This window comes from Malus sylvestris, chromosome 12 (genome assembly GCF_916048215.2).
Source record: "Malus sylvestris chromosome 12, drMalSylv7.2, whole genome shotgun sequence".
Classification (NCBI taxonomy): Eukaryota; Viridiplantae; Streptophyta; class Magnoliopsida; order Rosales; family Rosaceae; genus Malus; species Malus sylvestris.
Window position 1 is genome coordinate 27,932,751 of NC_062271.1, and position 14,066 is coordinate 27,946,816.

General features: G+C 38.0%; 1 protein-coding gene and 1 long non-coding RNA gene across 2 annotated transcripts; one reads left to right on the forward strand and one right to left on the reverse strand.

Moving 5' to 3' along the window:
- Nucleotides 1-1,307: 1,307 nt before the first annotated feature.
- LOC126592552 (phospholipase D zeta 1-like) lies at nucleotides 1,308-7,457 on the reverse strand. The gene is made up of 20 exons (XM_050258269.1): nucleotides 7,181-7,457; nucleotides 6,669-6,770; nucleotides 6,425-6,540; nucleotides 6,188-6,329; nucleotides 5,938-6,108; nucleotides 5,629-5,802; nucleotides 5,295-5,537; nucleotides 5,097-5,213; nucleotides 4,856-4,995; nucleotides 4,575-4,724; nucleotides 4,236-4,392; nucleotides 3,693-4,151; nucleotides 3,485-3,595; nucleotides 3,243-3,389; nucleotides 2,932-3,135; nucleotides 2,742-2,843; nucleotides 2,175-2,306; nucleotides 2,003-2,068; nucleotides 1,843-1,904; nucleotides 1,308-1,722 (listed from the first exon to the last, which is right to left on the reverse strand). The coding sequence occupies exons 1-20, from the start codon at nucleotides 7,370-7,372 to the stop codon at nucleotides 1,470-1,472; spliced, it is 3,240 nt and encodes a 1,079-aa protein (XP_050114226.1). The 5' UTR covers nucleotides 7,373-7,457; the 3' UTR covers nucleotides 1,308-1,469.
- A 4,825-nt stretch (nucleotides 7,458-12,282) lies between these two features.
- On the forward strand, nucleotides 12,283-13,076 carry LOC126592422 (uncharacterized). Its single transcript, XR_007612637.1, has 2 exons — nucleotides 12,283-12,530; nucleotides 12,758-13,076. It is a non-coding gene; the product is annotated as an uncharacterized LOC126592422 (long non-coding RNA).
- The last annotated feature ends 990 nt before the right edge of the window (nucleotides 13,077-14,066 follow it).

Below are 14,066 nucleotides of genomic sequence, written 5' to 3' on the forward strand. Positions count from 1 at the left end.
GTTAAAGTGAATAGTACCGAAAACTTTTCGTTAAAATTTCCTTTTAATAATGACATAATTCTTTAAAAATTTTAAAAAATGAAATGGGAGACTAGAGGAAGGAATTGGGCTTGGAGGGGGTGGGATTGGGTTGTCGCGAATTTGGAAATGGTGTATGACAGTATGAGGATAAAAGTTTGGGAATGCGGCATGGGGCTTGGTCGTGGGATTTGGAAGTGGGAGGGAAGAGGGTTGCGTTGGAGATCTGGAGGGAGGGAAGAAAAGAGGGTTGCAATCGGCTGAAGATTTGGAGAGTGATCAGATTTTGGAATTCTAACCGGAATAAAAATCGGGAAGAGTCCTTCGCGGTGAGTGGAGGCCCGGTTGGGCATATTAGCACTCTTATATTTATTTTTCAATTTACAAAAGAATTTAGATATATATTAGAGGTTGTTTTGGGAAAAATAGGGGATGAGAAAATAGCATTTCAAAATTTTAACTTTTTGTGGTGGTGAGATTATAATGTGGGTGAGATAAGACATTAAGGTGAGTTTAGCAGCACTATTTTCAAATATGATGAGTTTTCAACCAGAAGGAAGATGAGTAGTTTTTATCCCGGTGATGATGTTCTAATTGAAAATTCTTGATTCATAATATTTTATTCGTTTACTTACCCTAACAGATGCTTGCTCGTAAGTTAAAGATGTTATAAGACACTTGGGGTCATTTTGAAAGTGATTTTGGAATGGCTAGAATTGTTTTATTAAAAGTTTTAGTTTGCACTTTCTCATAAACAATCTAGAAAAGAACTTCATAAAGGTTACTGCAATAGGGTTGGGATTAGTGTGTTTGAATGCAACCTACAGGGGCTCTGTTTTGCGAGAGCAATCAGACTATAGACGTGGTTCCTCTCGCAAGGAGGTGGGATTAGTGGGGTTGGATGCAACCACCAAAATACAGGGGCTCTGTTTTGTGAGAGCAATCAAACAATACACATGGTTCCTCTCTCAAATGGGTGGGGTTAGTGGGGTTGGACGCGACCACCAAAAATATAGGGGCTCTGCTTTGTGAGAGTAGTCAGACAATACACGTGGTTCGTCTCTCAAAGGGGTGAGATTAGTGGGTTAAACGTGACCACCAAAATACAGGGGCTCTGTTTTGTGAGGGCAATCCAATAGTACACGTGGTTCCTCTCTCAAAGGGGTGGGATTAGTGGGGTTGGATGCAACCACCAAAACACAAGAACTTTGTTTTGTGAGAGCAGTCAACAATACATGTGGTTCAACTGTCTTACACAAGTTTTTCTCACAATCTAGATCCCTCGCTAATAAAGAAAAGAAATGTACATATATACATTTGGTGTTTTTTATACCATCTCTCTAAATTGTTGTGTGTAATTATGCACAAATTGTAAGTAAACAAATTGTTCCCACTATTTACACATGTATTTCAAATTTTTGGTGCCTCCAAGCCCTAATGGAATTACATGCTCAACGAAATACTTGAGGGGAAGTGTAAAATTGACTTTCATTGAAGACTGGTCTCAAATCTTCTTGCTGCATAAACTCTAAAGGGAAGGAAACAACATGTCCCCTTACATGCTTCAGCCTTTCCATCGGATCTATTTCTTTCACCTCTCCACCTTCACAAGACTGTAGTAGCTTCTCGGGGGCTATTCCCAAATCGATCGTCGTGTGGCCATGTTTCTCTTTCCATTGAGCCCTGCATTGCCTGAGAGCAGTTCTGTAGTTTGATGGGAAAAAAAAGTAGAGATTTAAGAGTTCATACATCAAAGAAACGAAAATACAAAACGTTGGTACATAAATTTTGTTTGCGGGACGATAAACCTTGGTAGTACTGTACCTTGAGTGGATAGAATCACTTGGGATGCAAGAAAAGACATCTTGGTAAACAGTTGAGTTTTCCTGTAAAAGAGAAACACGACATAGTTATAGAAATCGCAAAATACTTGATCAACCAAACAATAGCCATAATCCTTTGTTAGAGACTTGCAAGTTATTACCTTTGCAGTTGCTAACCACAGATCTTTGTATGTTGAGTCTGATACAGGATCATTGATTTGATGTATCTGAAGAAATTATACCGGATCAAGAAACAATGTCGATATTTATCTGAAGAAGACATGCACGAATAACTAAAGAGAGTTTAGTGAATGTTTCGTCAATGTTACCAACCTCCCCTGCAAGAAGACCCAGGTGCTCGGACCACAAGGAGCACCTAAGACTATGCGCAAATTTTCCAGCCTTCCAAGGCTGTCCATTCATAGATGATTCGAAAAACTCTTTATCCTCAATTACCACACCAATCTGCAACAAATGAGACATTGTTCATAGGTAATGTTGTCGGAAGGATCACTTTTGGTTCGAGTTTCAGAAAAAATAAACAATTATCCAAGTACAGCTACTGAAAACAGTGAACCTGACTGCTAAAGAAAACTATTCCTGCGTACTAGAGCTATCGCGGAAGTATGAACGGCTCATTTTAGCAAAAAAATTCTTAGGGAAGTGGGAGTACTACACAACTTAAGAAACACTATACCTTCTTCAGAATTATTCTAGATGTCAAGTAAAAAATCAACTTCTATGCTCAATCATCAGCAGCACACGATAGCGTTTCTGGTCTACAGCATTAGATTACTTATGAAATTGAGTTGAGTTAAGCTGAATTCACAAATAAAAGATCTAACGCAGTGCAATAGACATGCTGAAACACTTCTTACTTAAAAAATGACACAAACTTACCTCAGAGTCTCTTGATCCAAGCAGACTTCTGTCATTAATATTAGATGATCCGATGAAGGAAATGCAATCATCTATGATCATCACTTTGCTGTGCACATAAACCTGGTAAATACATACAACAAGCGGAATTCAGCAATTAATTGAGAACAAAAGCATTTAAGCATATATGATATGTAATGCATAAAATTACCTGACTTGTGGCCACAGGGCCACCTTCGAAAAGTCTGCCATATGTCCTCAGACCGTAGAAAGAAATGTAATCATGTGTCTTAGTATTAGTACCAAGCTTAACTTTAAGCTTTTGCAGTATTGAGTGTTTTTCCCAGCTAATCGTCCGGTACTGCCAATGCATTATAGCTCTAACAGTAGCTGCACCACCATCGTCCACACCACCCTAATATATGCACCAGTGATTATAAGCAAGGTAAAACAATGTCGCCGAAAGTTCACAGAAAAATGTCATGCACTATCATATTAAGAAAATGAACCAAGAATTGGTACCTGAAAGCCGGGTAATAGTGGTATGACAACAATAACTCTGAAACACTTTTGTTCTTTGTGTGCTAGCACAATACGACTGTACAACGATTCTAGGACACGATTCTGTATAATGTCATCCCCTGAAAGACCTGATATAAAAAATTGATTCTGGAAGCAAACAGAATGGAAAATAGCAAAATGATCAGTATATGCAAGAACCGAAAATCGGTACTTTGAACAGAAAAGTGAGGATGGTGGGGAACCTCAATATACACAAAATGTTCTGCCTTCTCAATGAGAGAACAATAAGCACTATGTATGCTTTCTTCCGTTTGACTAGACCCAGCAGACCACTGGCTCACACTTCTTACAACCTACACATTACGTATTTATTAGATAGAACTATATTAATACCTAGCAAATCATGAAATCTAAAACTTAAATTTTGTGTATCCCAGAGGCATTGCTAACCTGAATTTCGCATGCAGTACGAGGACCTATTTGTCCATAATCATCAGCAGCAACAGCATGATCGCCATTGTCTGAACTTTCTGACCATTCATTTGGAGTTGTTGAGCCAGACTGTGTCACCGTGTTTAAATTTGCTTCACTTTTAAGATCCCTAGAATGAAGGTCATCTATGAAACCATCAGTTGGCTGGTTGAGAAGATTCTGATTCAAGCGCATGGCGCGTAACTTTTGGTCTAAAATAGGAGCATCTAAACCATCCGCTTCTTGAGGCAAAAGCAATGGAATATCTTGCACCGGTGATGGTGAGGAAAAATTCTCTCTGTTGGTCCCATTCTGGTTGTCTTCTTTGTTTTTCTTCTTAATGTCCATCTCTCTACTTCTTCCCATGTAATGCGGAAGGACCATGTGGTGGTGAGGCATAAGTAGCGGAATTGTCTGTTCATTTGGAGCTTTGTTTCTCTAGAAAATGGTTCATCATGTTAGCAAATTTACTATATTGAAAAAGAAATGCATCAGCAATACCAGCAGTACCACAAAATCAACCTTAGCATGGTTCCAGCGCTGAACAAAGTGCCTTGCAATGTCACGACAGGGCGGTCCCCAAAGAGCACAGTGGACATCATGCCAAGGCATACGCGGATATTTTTCACGCTCTAATTCATCTTTAAGTGCGTCTTCCCAAGAATTTGGTTCGGATTCTCTACCCCACCACAAAAAGGCAAAGTTAAACGGCTATTTCTTTCTAAATGCTCATATCAAAATACTAGATATTTTTAGCACAAAATTTCCTGGAGGAATATGTGTGAGTCGTATGAAGCAACAATGAAAATTTGATCTCCTTTGGTCTAGGAAACTATACTGATGATTTTTCGAGAGAGATACCTTGGGTTATAATAGTCCTTTCCAGGCCATATATGAGGAGGGCAGTCGCCCACTTTATGTTCAACCGTGTCATAGCGGCCAAAGCACAAATCTAATCCTCCAATGTAGCAAATCTGGTAATCAACAATGACAATTTTTTCATGATGTGACCTGTACGTGTCGTTTTCATAAATAATTTATGGAGAATCATCATGAAAGCAAACCAAAATCAAGTTAAAAAAATAAACTTGGAGAATTCTTTCGATTAAATCTTTATATCAGATAAGGATTTATGTGCATACCATAAATAAATTCCTGTGGGAAAACGGTTAGGATGGCGCAATACTCTCACATTCTCATGAATGTTCGAAAGCAATTTCTTGCTGTATGAACTGTTGATCTTTAAAGCAATAGAAACCTCCTTGTAGAGAAGAATGTAAATCTGCATACAAAATTAGCAATGGAGATTATCATCCGGAAGTTAAGAATCAAGAAATAGATGTCAAATAATAAATACAAACAACGAGAGAAAATTATTTGCACCTGAACACCTTGCTTAGCCTTTTCTTCTAGTAATGCATCAAGCCGGGAAGACGAATTGCTATCAAAAGGACGTCTTAGATACAGTTCAGGGCAAAGCCACCAGCCAGTAATGAATATCTGGAAGCAAACATTTAATGGTTGAGTCCCATAATCACTAGAAATAGACTTTAATTAGCGTAAACATGGCGAGAAACAAACCTCTGATTTTGCACCTTCGATAGATGAAGCAATAGCTTCAAATGCTGCCTCGCCATCTACAAACCATTGGGCTTGACTTCCGTCATCAGTCAAACCCCTTGGAGGAGCAAAGGAACCAAACCGATGAGGATGACACCAACCCTCATGAGGCCTTGAAACAGCATCATTGATCGCGGTAACCCATTCTTTAACTTTAGCATTGGTAGTGGCTCTTAACCTTAAGCTGTGATTTCCACAAGCAACCTTTTGAAATTAACAAACCAATGTGGTCGGTCGTCAGAATTGAATAAAATTATACAGCAGCTGTTGTAAGTATATTAAAACAAGAGCTCACCCTAAATGTATAACGTAGAGGATTATGCTCCTTTATTTGATTAGCCAAATATATTTGAGACCATCCATCTCCATTGGAAGCTGGCAATACATTGAAAACAATAATGTCTAAAAGGTTGGTATCTAAAGGATCCTCCAATAAGGCCAGGAACCCGGGCTTTAAAACTGCCCACACCTGCAGTTGGATAAAACCAACACGATAAACAAATGTGGTTCTCTAGAAAGAAAGAAATAGTAGACAAATTGTAGGAAAATATAATTTGATTTTGCTGTAAAAAAACAAGCAAAGAAAGAAGTTTATTGACGAAACCTTTTGCCAGTTGTTGCTGCAACAATCAAGAAAAAAGTACGCGCAAGATTTAACATCAGAATTAGCCCCGGTACATTTTGGTAGATGCTTCACCATTACATAACCTTCTTTCAACTTTGGTCCATACTCCTGTAAAAAGGAGAGCTTCGAGACCTCCAAGAATTTGCAGACCTACAATTTGAAACCACTTCTTATAACAAACGTGAAAATGAGTACCACCAAATTGCAGCACTAATAGAAAGGAGCGTACCTCTCGAGAATTTACTATATTCATGTTTCCCATAAAATGGTTCAAATAACTCTGCATTGCCACCTTTGCTCTGTCTGAAATGGACTGCTGGCGTCCTAATGCTGGACGGAGGATAGGCAAAGCAGCACGAGATGGAACATATCTGAAGAACAACCAAGTTTAGAAAATCATAATTACTATTACGGCCTAACTTGTGCCCAAGCACAGAAGAGAAGTGGATACGAAGTCAGATATCACCTGTTTTTAACACTTTCGTCGTGATGTAAAGGAACAGCCCCATCATCTGGTTCATCATCGTCTTGTACTACCGCTGTCTGGTCAACTATTCCTATGCTATGTAGCCATTCTTTAACCTTTCGTGCAAGGTTCCCATGAAAATTATACGACGATTAAGCCCAAATGTATATGAGAAAAATCCTCTACACGTAAATGTTTCAAATAATAAAGAACTGCATTGACGTATCATATGCGACTAGCAAACCTGCTCTTGCTTCTCATGAAACTCCTCAATTATCGCACGTTTCTTCAAAGCAAAATGCAAGTAGAGAACTTGTGACGCTTTCTTCAGCAACCGCCACTTGAACTGTTTAAAGAGGAATACAAAACAAATATTTTAGCATGTAAATTGTCAGATGAGACATCTGTGCGCAAAAAGATTATCCCAAATCCTGAACAAGTGTACCCAAAAACTACCAGTAGGATACACGTAGTGATTTTCACACTCACGTTTTCTCCTGTATTCATTCCCTCGATTCTCCTTTAATTTATTCAACCGAAAAACTAGAAAATTAAAACGGAACAAGTGCACGGAGAGAAAAAAACGGGAGTGCGAAATTCACCTCCCAAACTATGTATATGACACCAAAGAAAATGCTTAGCGGATGAACAATTTCAATCCCAAAAACTAATATTTATTTATTTTTTCTAAAACTTGAAATTCTGACTGAAGAAAAAAAACATCCTAAACAAATTATACAGAGAGATAGTGCTTGCCTGTTTGTACTGAAACTCAATGGTGTAAGACAGAAGCATGGGGCTAATATCTCCGGTATCGGGCCGCGAAACTGATACAATGGTGGCGACCGGCAGCTCGTCGAAAATCGGCATGGACGAGAAAGGCCCCACGTTCATATTCACTGCATCGGACTTAACAGAACCGTTGGCAATGAGCTTCTGCGACGACATCCGACAGTTCTTGCTTTCGGAATTTGAGAAAAACCCAGGCCAAAGATGGAGACTTTTGGAATTTTTAAGAAAAAACCAGATGAAATAAATCAAGAAACAAGAGCTTGATGGTCAAATGGAGCGGTTTTTATAGTTTGCAGAACTCCCGGGAAATTCAGGAACGCGGGCTTTTGGTTTGGGTGAACTTGAACCCAGGGGTTTTTCATGATGTTTGGTTAGTAGAATGACACGTGCTCATTCTTCGATTTGAATTCGTTTATTATTCCACGTGGTAGTAGCTGAAGTAGGTAGCATGCAGTTTGGGTGACCTTGGTTGTCACATAAAGAGTTGGAATTAATATTTTCTCTAATGAGAAATAAAAAAATTAGCCCAACTAATTGGAGTTTTTCAGTTGATCTATTATTTACGGATATGACATTTGTAATTCATGATGGTTGCAATGGCTGCTTGCCACATTGTCCAAAGTAACCTTCTAATTTTTTTTTGTTTCATTGTAATTCTTCACTTAAGAAACCAAAATTCAGATTATACTCTCCTCCATAGTTTTCTTTTCCTTTCTAATTTACTATAATTAGGAGGGGGAGAGAGATTTCGAAACTATTACAGTAATTTAAGGAAATGAGGAATTTCGAACCGGGACGCGTATGAATAAAAATTCAACACTTTATCCACTAAGATACTGGACCATATGCAATCAAAGTTAGACCTAAATTTAGTTTATAAATTTACCTTTTTTCATCAACAATTATTTTTAGGAGTGGATACGGTTCAAATTGGATTGGTCAAGTTTAATTACTAATACGGTTACAATTCACCATATTTATTTAGTTATTAGCTAGTGAAATACTAGACATGTAAAATAAAATAAATATAAAATGATCAAAACGATTAGGTTTAGACCAATTTGGAAAGCTCAAAACCACAACCAAACCAACTCATTACGTTTGCTTTGACCGGTGCGATTCTAATAGATGTCTGCCCCCATGAGATTTGAACTCAAATCTAAATATTAGTTAAAGGAACTCTCTATATAGAAGTCAATTTTCATGAAAATAACTTGAGGGTATTTTGGTAAATGTACCTATGATGTCATTAGGGTTCATGCACTCAGAGTACTGGATGCCGTATACGGCATATCCCAATGGAGGATCAATAGAAAAAAGAATATTCAAATTTATGTGCTTACCTCTGCGAATATGCCGAAAAGGGATATATAGTGGGTTATCAAAAATCCTTAATTACGTATAATTAAGGTAATTAGTAAAATAAGGCATAAAGGAATAATACTCTTAGGAAGAAGATTAATATTTGTTAAATTTTGTGACCAACAATTTGTCGTGCACGGCTAGATTGTGCAGTTTATGTGACAAGTCACAGAGATAAAATTGCAAGTTTTGGTTTAATAATTGACCCTTCTTAATTATATATATATTTTTTTTGGTCGATGACGCACACCGGATTCTAACCTAATAAGCAAGACGAAAACAATGTATGGCCTAATATTTAAGCACAAGTTCGTGCGATTTGTATGGACAAAAGTAGAATTTCGTTGTTTGGAAGTGCTTTTAAAATAATTGAAAGGTTTTTTGGTAAAATTGATTTTGGATTTCAAATGCACTAAGTGTAGTTTGGAAGAAACACCAGATATGTGTTTCTTGCATAAAACATCTTAAGTGTTTTTTCATGATCTATTTGGATTTTTGTTAGGATTAGTTTCAAAAATATTTTCACCGAAAACACTTTTAATTATTTTAAAAGCTCTTTCAAATGAACAATTTAACTATGGACACAACAAGAAGCTCATGTCATCAAGGGGGTATGCAAAATTTAACTTTGGAAAACGATTCCCTGCAGATTGTAACTGCATTTTTGGACGGCTCCTTTGGACATATTGTTGAAGATTTCAAATTCTAGTTGTCCTGTCCACAATCACTGGAGGTTACTCTACCCACGTAAGTCGACAAGCAATGGTATCGGCCACTGTCTAGCGCGTTTTGCTCTTCACTGTGATGGTTTTGTAGATGGCTTGAGGTACCGGATCTCATTGCCGACCTCTTGCTAGAAGATTGTTTGAGCTAGCCCCTTCCATTGCTGGAGGTCTTTTGTAATGCCTTTGATTTCTAATGAAGCTATCATTTCGGTTAAAAAAAAAAACTACGAATATTAGGCACGAGATTTTTAGTTAAGTTGGTTAAGAATGTTTTTTTATTGGACTCAAGGTTTTAAGTTCGAATCATTCTCCTCCAATATCGGTTGTATCAAAAAGTTATAAATAGTGGACAATTTGAACCCAACTTACATAATAATGAAAGACTGTGTATTGATAGAGGTCAAGCTCATGAGTAAATTCAAGACTCCTCTTGTATTCCGTAAATTTCAATTCTGAAAAAAATTTCCTTGTCTTATGGAGGCAAAGACGGAGCCGCCCTTAGTCTAGGGTGCGCTCCGACTAGTGTAAATTTGGGTAATTCTCATGGATTGAGATCCACTTTGAATCTCTGTGTCTAGAGCCCATGGCTCCTATTAGTCCATCTCACTGACTCACTTCACAAAACTTAAAAAACTTGAACGGCCTGAATCTCTCTCTCCCTCTCTTGAGCACACTACTACAAAAGGGGATATCACTGGCGATGGCAAAACCGACAAGAAACCCTAATTACTATTGGATTTTTAGTAAAAATCCGACATTAAATCGTGCAATGTCGGATAGAGGAACCGACACCAATGCTACCATCACAAAAAGGGTATTGACGTCGCTTAGCCCCATTAATCTGCCACTAAGAAGCAAAGTAATATAAAATAAAAAAGAACAACAGCGTCGCTTAAAAGTGACATCGAAGCTTGCGTCGGATACAAGCGACATTAAGTACCAACGTCAACTAGTAGCTAACAAATAAAATACTCAATCTATTGTCGGTCCTAACTGACATTACCCAACATCTCGATAAATAAAATAATTATCATGCATTCCTACACAGATGATACATGGGATGCAAACTTCACAGATTCAATTTATTCAAGAATTCAACTGGGGTTTTTGGATGTAGAATTTCTTGTTAAATGTATTCTATTTCATATAAATAAGGAAGTACAAATAACACATATATATGAGCTATTAGAGAACCGGTTACAAGATGAAGATAAAAAAAACTAACAATTACATATAATACTAATCAGAGCTCCATGCTTGCATATAATACTAGCAGCTGCCATGATGCTTTCCCGTGCTTACCTTTGTTGAAGATCGCATATTTTGTAGCTCCATGTTGCCATATTCTGCAGCTCCATGCTGCCATATATAATACTAGCAGCTCCATGCTGCCATGCTTTCCATCAGATCAGTGCTCCCATACTTTACTACTTCAACATTAGGGCTCTAATCTCTATAGATTAAACTCAGGTTTTATACCTTTAAAAAATTATGGATCTACGAACCTGAGTGCATGAGGAGTTGAAGATTTTTTTTTCTTGTATGGTATATTTCAATCTATGAACATGAGTGCATGAATCAGCAAGGGAGGGTGAGAAGTTTACCTTTGAGTGCGTCGACACGAAGATCGGTGCTGCTACCCTTATGGTGATGCGGTAAATCTGTGGTTACGAGGTTTTATGGGTTGATGATGGAAGATTAAAGTTTGGTTTGCAGAAACGGAGGTTAAGGTTTGAGAAAATGTGGAGAGAGGAGCTACGGTTTTAGGGTGTGCTTGGAAGAAGGGAGAGATAAATGAAGGAGATGAGCCTCTTGAAATAGGGAGACTGACATCCTCTTTTTCGTTTAAAAAATGGGGGGAAATATCCCGCCCAAAAGAGAAGAAGATGGAGGGATGGAAATGGAGAAGTCGAGGAAAAAGAGATAGAATAGGAATGAGAGAGAGAGGGATGAACGAAGGTTGAGTGGGTGGGTACAGAGAGAGACGTTAGAGCAACTCCACCCATGGAGCCCTCCCCCTTGGCAATCCACTATTCAATCCACCCTATTGAACAGTAACTGCCTTAAATGAATAGTAATAACCATTAATGAACAGTAATTGCCATTTACATCTCCACCCTTGGAACCCTCCCCCCTGGCAATAAGCAATAAAAATAATAGTTTTTTATGTTTGTTTAAATAATAAAAAATTACAAAAGCTATCTCTCTCTCTCTCTCTGACACAAAAAAAATAAAAAAAATACAAAACCCTCGGGCCACAGGCCCGTCGACTCCCCACCCCCCCTTCGCTCAACCTCCCACCCTCACTCGGGCCCTTCCCCGCTGGATTTGCTCCCACCGGCCCGAGGGCCCTTTCTCCTCACCTGACGCCCGAGCAACCAGCAAGGCTGGAGTTGCTCTTATGGAGACGGAAAAGAGAGGGGGAAAAAAAGTGAGAGGAATGAGAGAAATGAGGCATGTGTGTCAATGAGATGTGAAGTACCCATGTGAGGGAACCGACCAAAGAGAAGGAAATTAAAAAAGGATGTGCTGTGATGTGTGTAAGAGAGAGAGAGAGAGAGAGTCACGTGAAGTAATAGGAACCAGCCAATATTGGGTTTTAAACTATTAAAAAATAATTGTTAGTATCGGCTACAACCAATAACGGGTTTTACAATATTTAAAAATTATTATTAGTGTCGCGTAGAAGCAATACTATTCTGAAATTTTTGTTCACATAAACATTGAATTATTAAATTGAAACGCTACGTGAAGGTAAACTCGTTGCTCTCCGCAACTTGAGCACGGCCACTTTATTGTTCTCCCAGTGTTCATTTTCATAATGTTGTCATGATGTTGACAAATATATGTTGCCTGCATGTTGTCATGATGTCGACCGGACTTTTAAGAAAATGTTGTCATGTTAACGACATCACCTGATGACCCTCTTCGGTACAAAATGTAGCAGTATAAATTATATGGCTTCCCTCCAGGTAATGTTACACCTATTTGAGAGATGAACTTGGATCGCTTGCCTGGAGACTGCTTCGGGCACATTTTATCGTTCACATCTCCGGGAGATGCATGTCGTTTCTCGTAGTTTCATCGTCGTTTCGTTCCACGGCCGATATGGATAGTGTGTAGCAGAGAGTTTTGCCATCAGACCACAAAGAGATTCTATCCAGATGTCTAGCAAAGATTTTTTTATGAAGTTATGCAGTCCAAGCCTAATAGATGATGGTGATAAGGTAAATTTTAATTGAAGACGATAAACGTAAGTAAAATAATGGATCAATCAATAGTTTTTTGGAATTTTACTTTGGCTTAAAATGTAGGCGTCATCATTAAAAAATTATCACGTATAAACGTAATGTTCTTTTGTCAATACAGTCTAGCAATATTAAATGCTTAAACTGTTATGTGACAGTGTAACACTTGTATATGGTGAATAACTTGACAATTGTTGCATTTGCAGCTTTTGGCAACAAGTTAATTAGGAGATGATGCATGGAAGATACACCAAAAGGTTGCTTTTGCATTGACAGGCGGGGGATCAAATATGAATTTAATTTGTTTAGTCGTTAAAATTCATATTTGTTCTACCGTCTGTCGATGCACTAGCGTCTTTAAGAGTTTAACTTATTAAACTGTGTTTGTACCATACTTAGGGCCTCTGTATTTAGACCTCGTATAAATACTCGGGGGACTCAAATGTAATTATGTAATAAATAGAGGGGTAAATATGTAATAAGTGATAAACCATTATTTTATAAAATGACTATTCACTCTCCTCATTAAGGGAAGCCAATTTTTGGGCTTGAGATCCCCAAAGCCTCTCACCCTCTCAAAGCCTCTCATATTCATTACAGAGGCTCTCTCCCTCACAATCCTCTCAGAGAAATACAATATTAGTGTGGATGTAGCCCAAACATTGGGGTGAACCACGATACATCTTGTATTATTTACTTTCTTACAAATTTACGGTCGGATTTACGTTGTTCCAAGACCCCTCCAGTTTTGTGCATCAACATTTGGCGCCGTCTGTGGAAATCGACACAAAAAGCTATGTCGGTTCTCTTTCATTTTTCCATATCACCACCTTCAACTTCACAACCTCCACCGTGAATCATGCTTCTGGTGGGGTACATCCTTGCTGATAAGCTTGAATTCTCGCAACAAACACAACCCTCCAAAAAGCAAACGCTCTGAAGAATCTGCTTTTGCTGCTGCTACCTGCTTCTGCTTTTTTTGGGCCTTTTTTTGCTCAAAAAACCCTCCATGCAAAACCCTCAATGGTTTTGCTTCACATTGTCTTGATCAAGAGTTTGTGAAGCTTTTGAGAATGTCATTAGGATAGTATCTTATGTATAGGTATATGTCGCTCTCGGCTTAGGGGTTTTCTATTACATATGTATAATAATTGTTTGATTTTGATTGAAGTCAAGTAATTAAATTCTGATTGATGAACAGCACAAATGTTCTTCATAGGGAAATTTCCTAAAATGGTATATGTTAAGTGCAAGGGACCTTTCCATTACATGAGGCTGCCATCCTCTATACTGGAGACCTCGTCTTGAATTAAGGTTTTCATACTTTGATTAACCCTAATCTACTTTCATAAAAAACAATTTTGTGACCCTAATCATATATGATCTTAATTAAAGTATATAACCCCATTTTTGTAAGTGTGTGACTTTACTTCTTGCGCTTTCATTATGTGTCCAAAGTTATTCCTTTTCGTCAAGTTGATCATGAAAATTGTAAATTTACTTGGCTTATTTGGA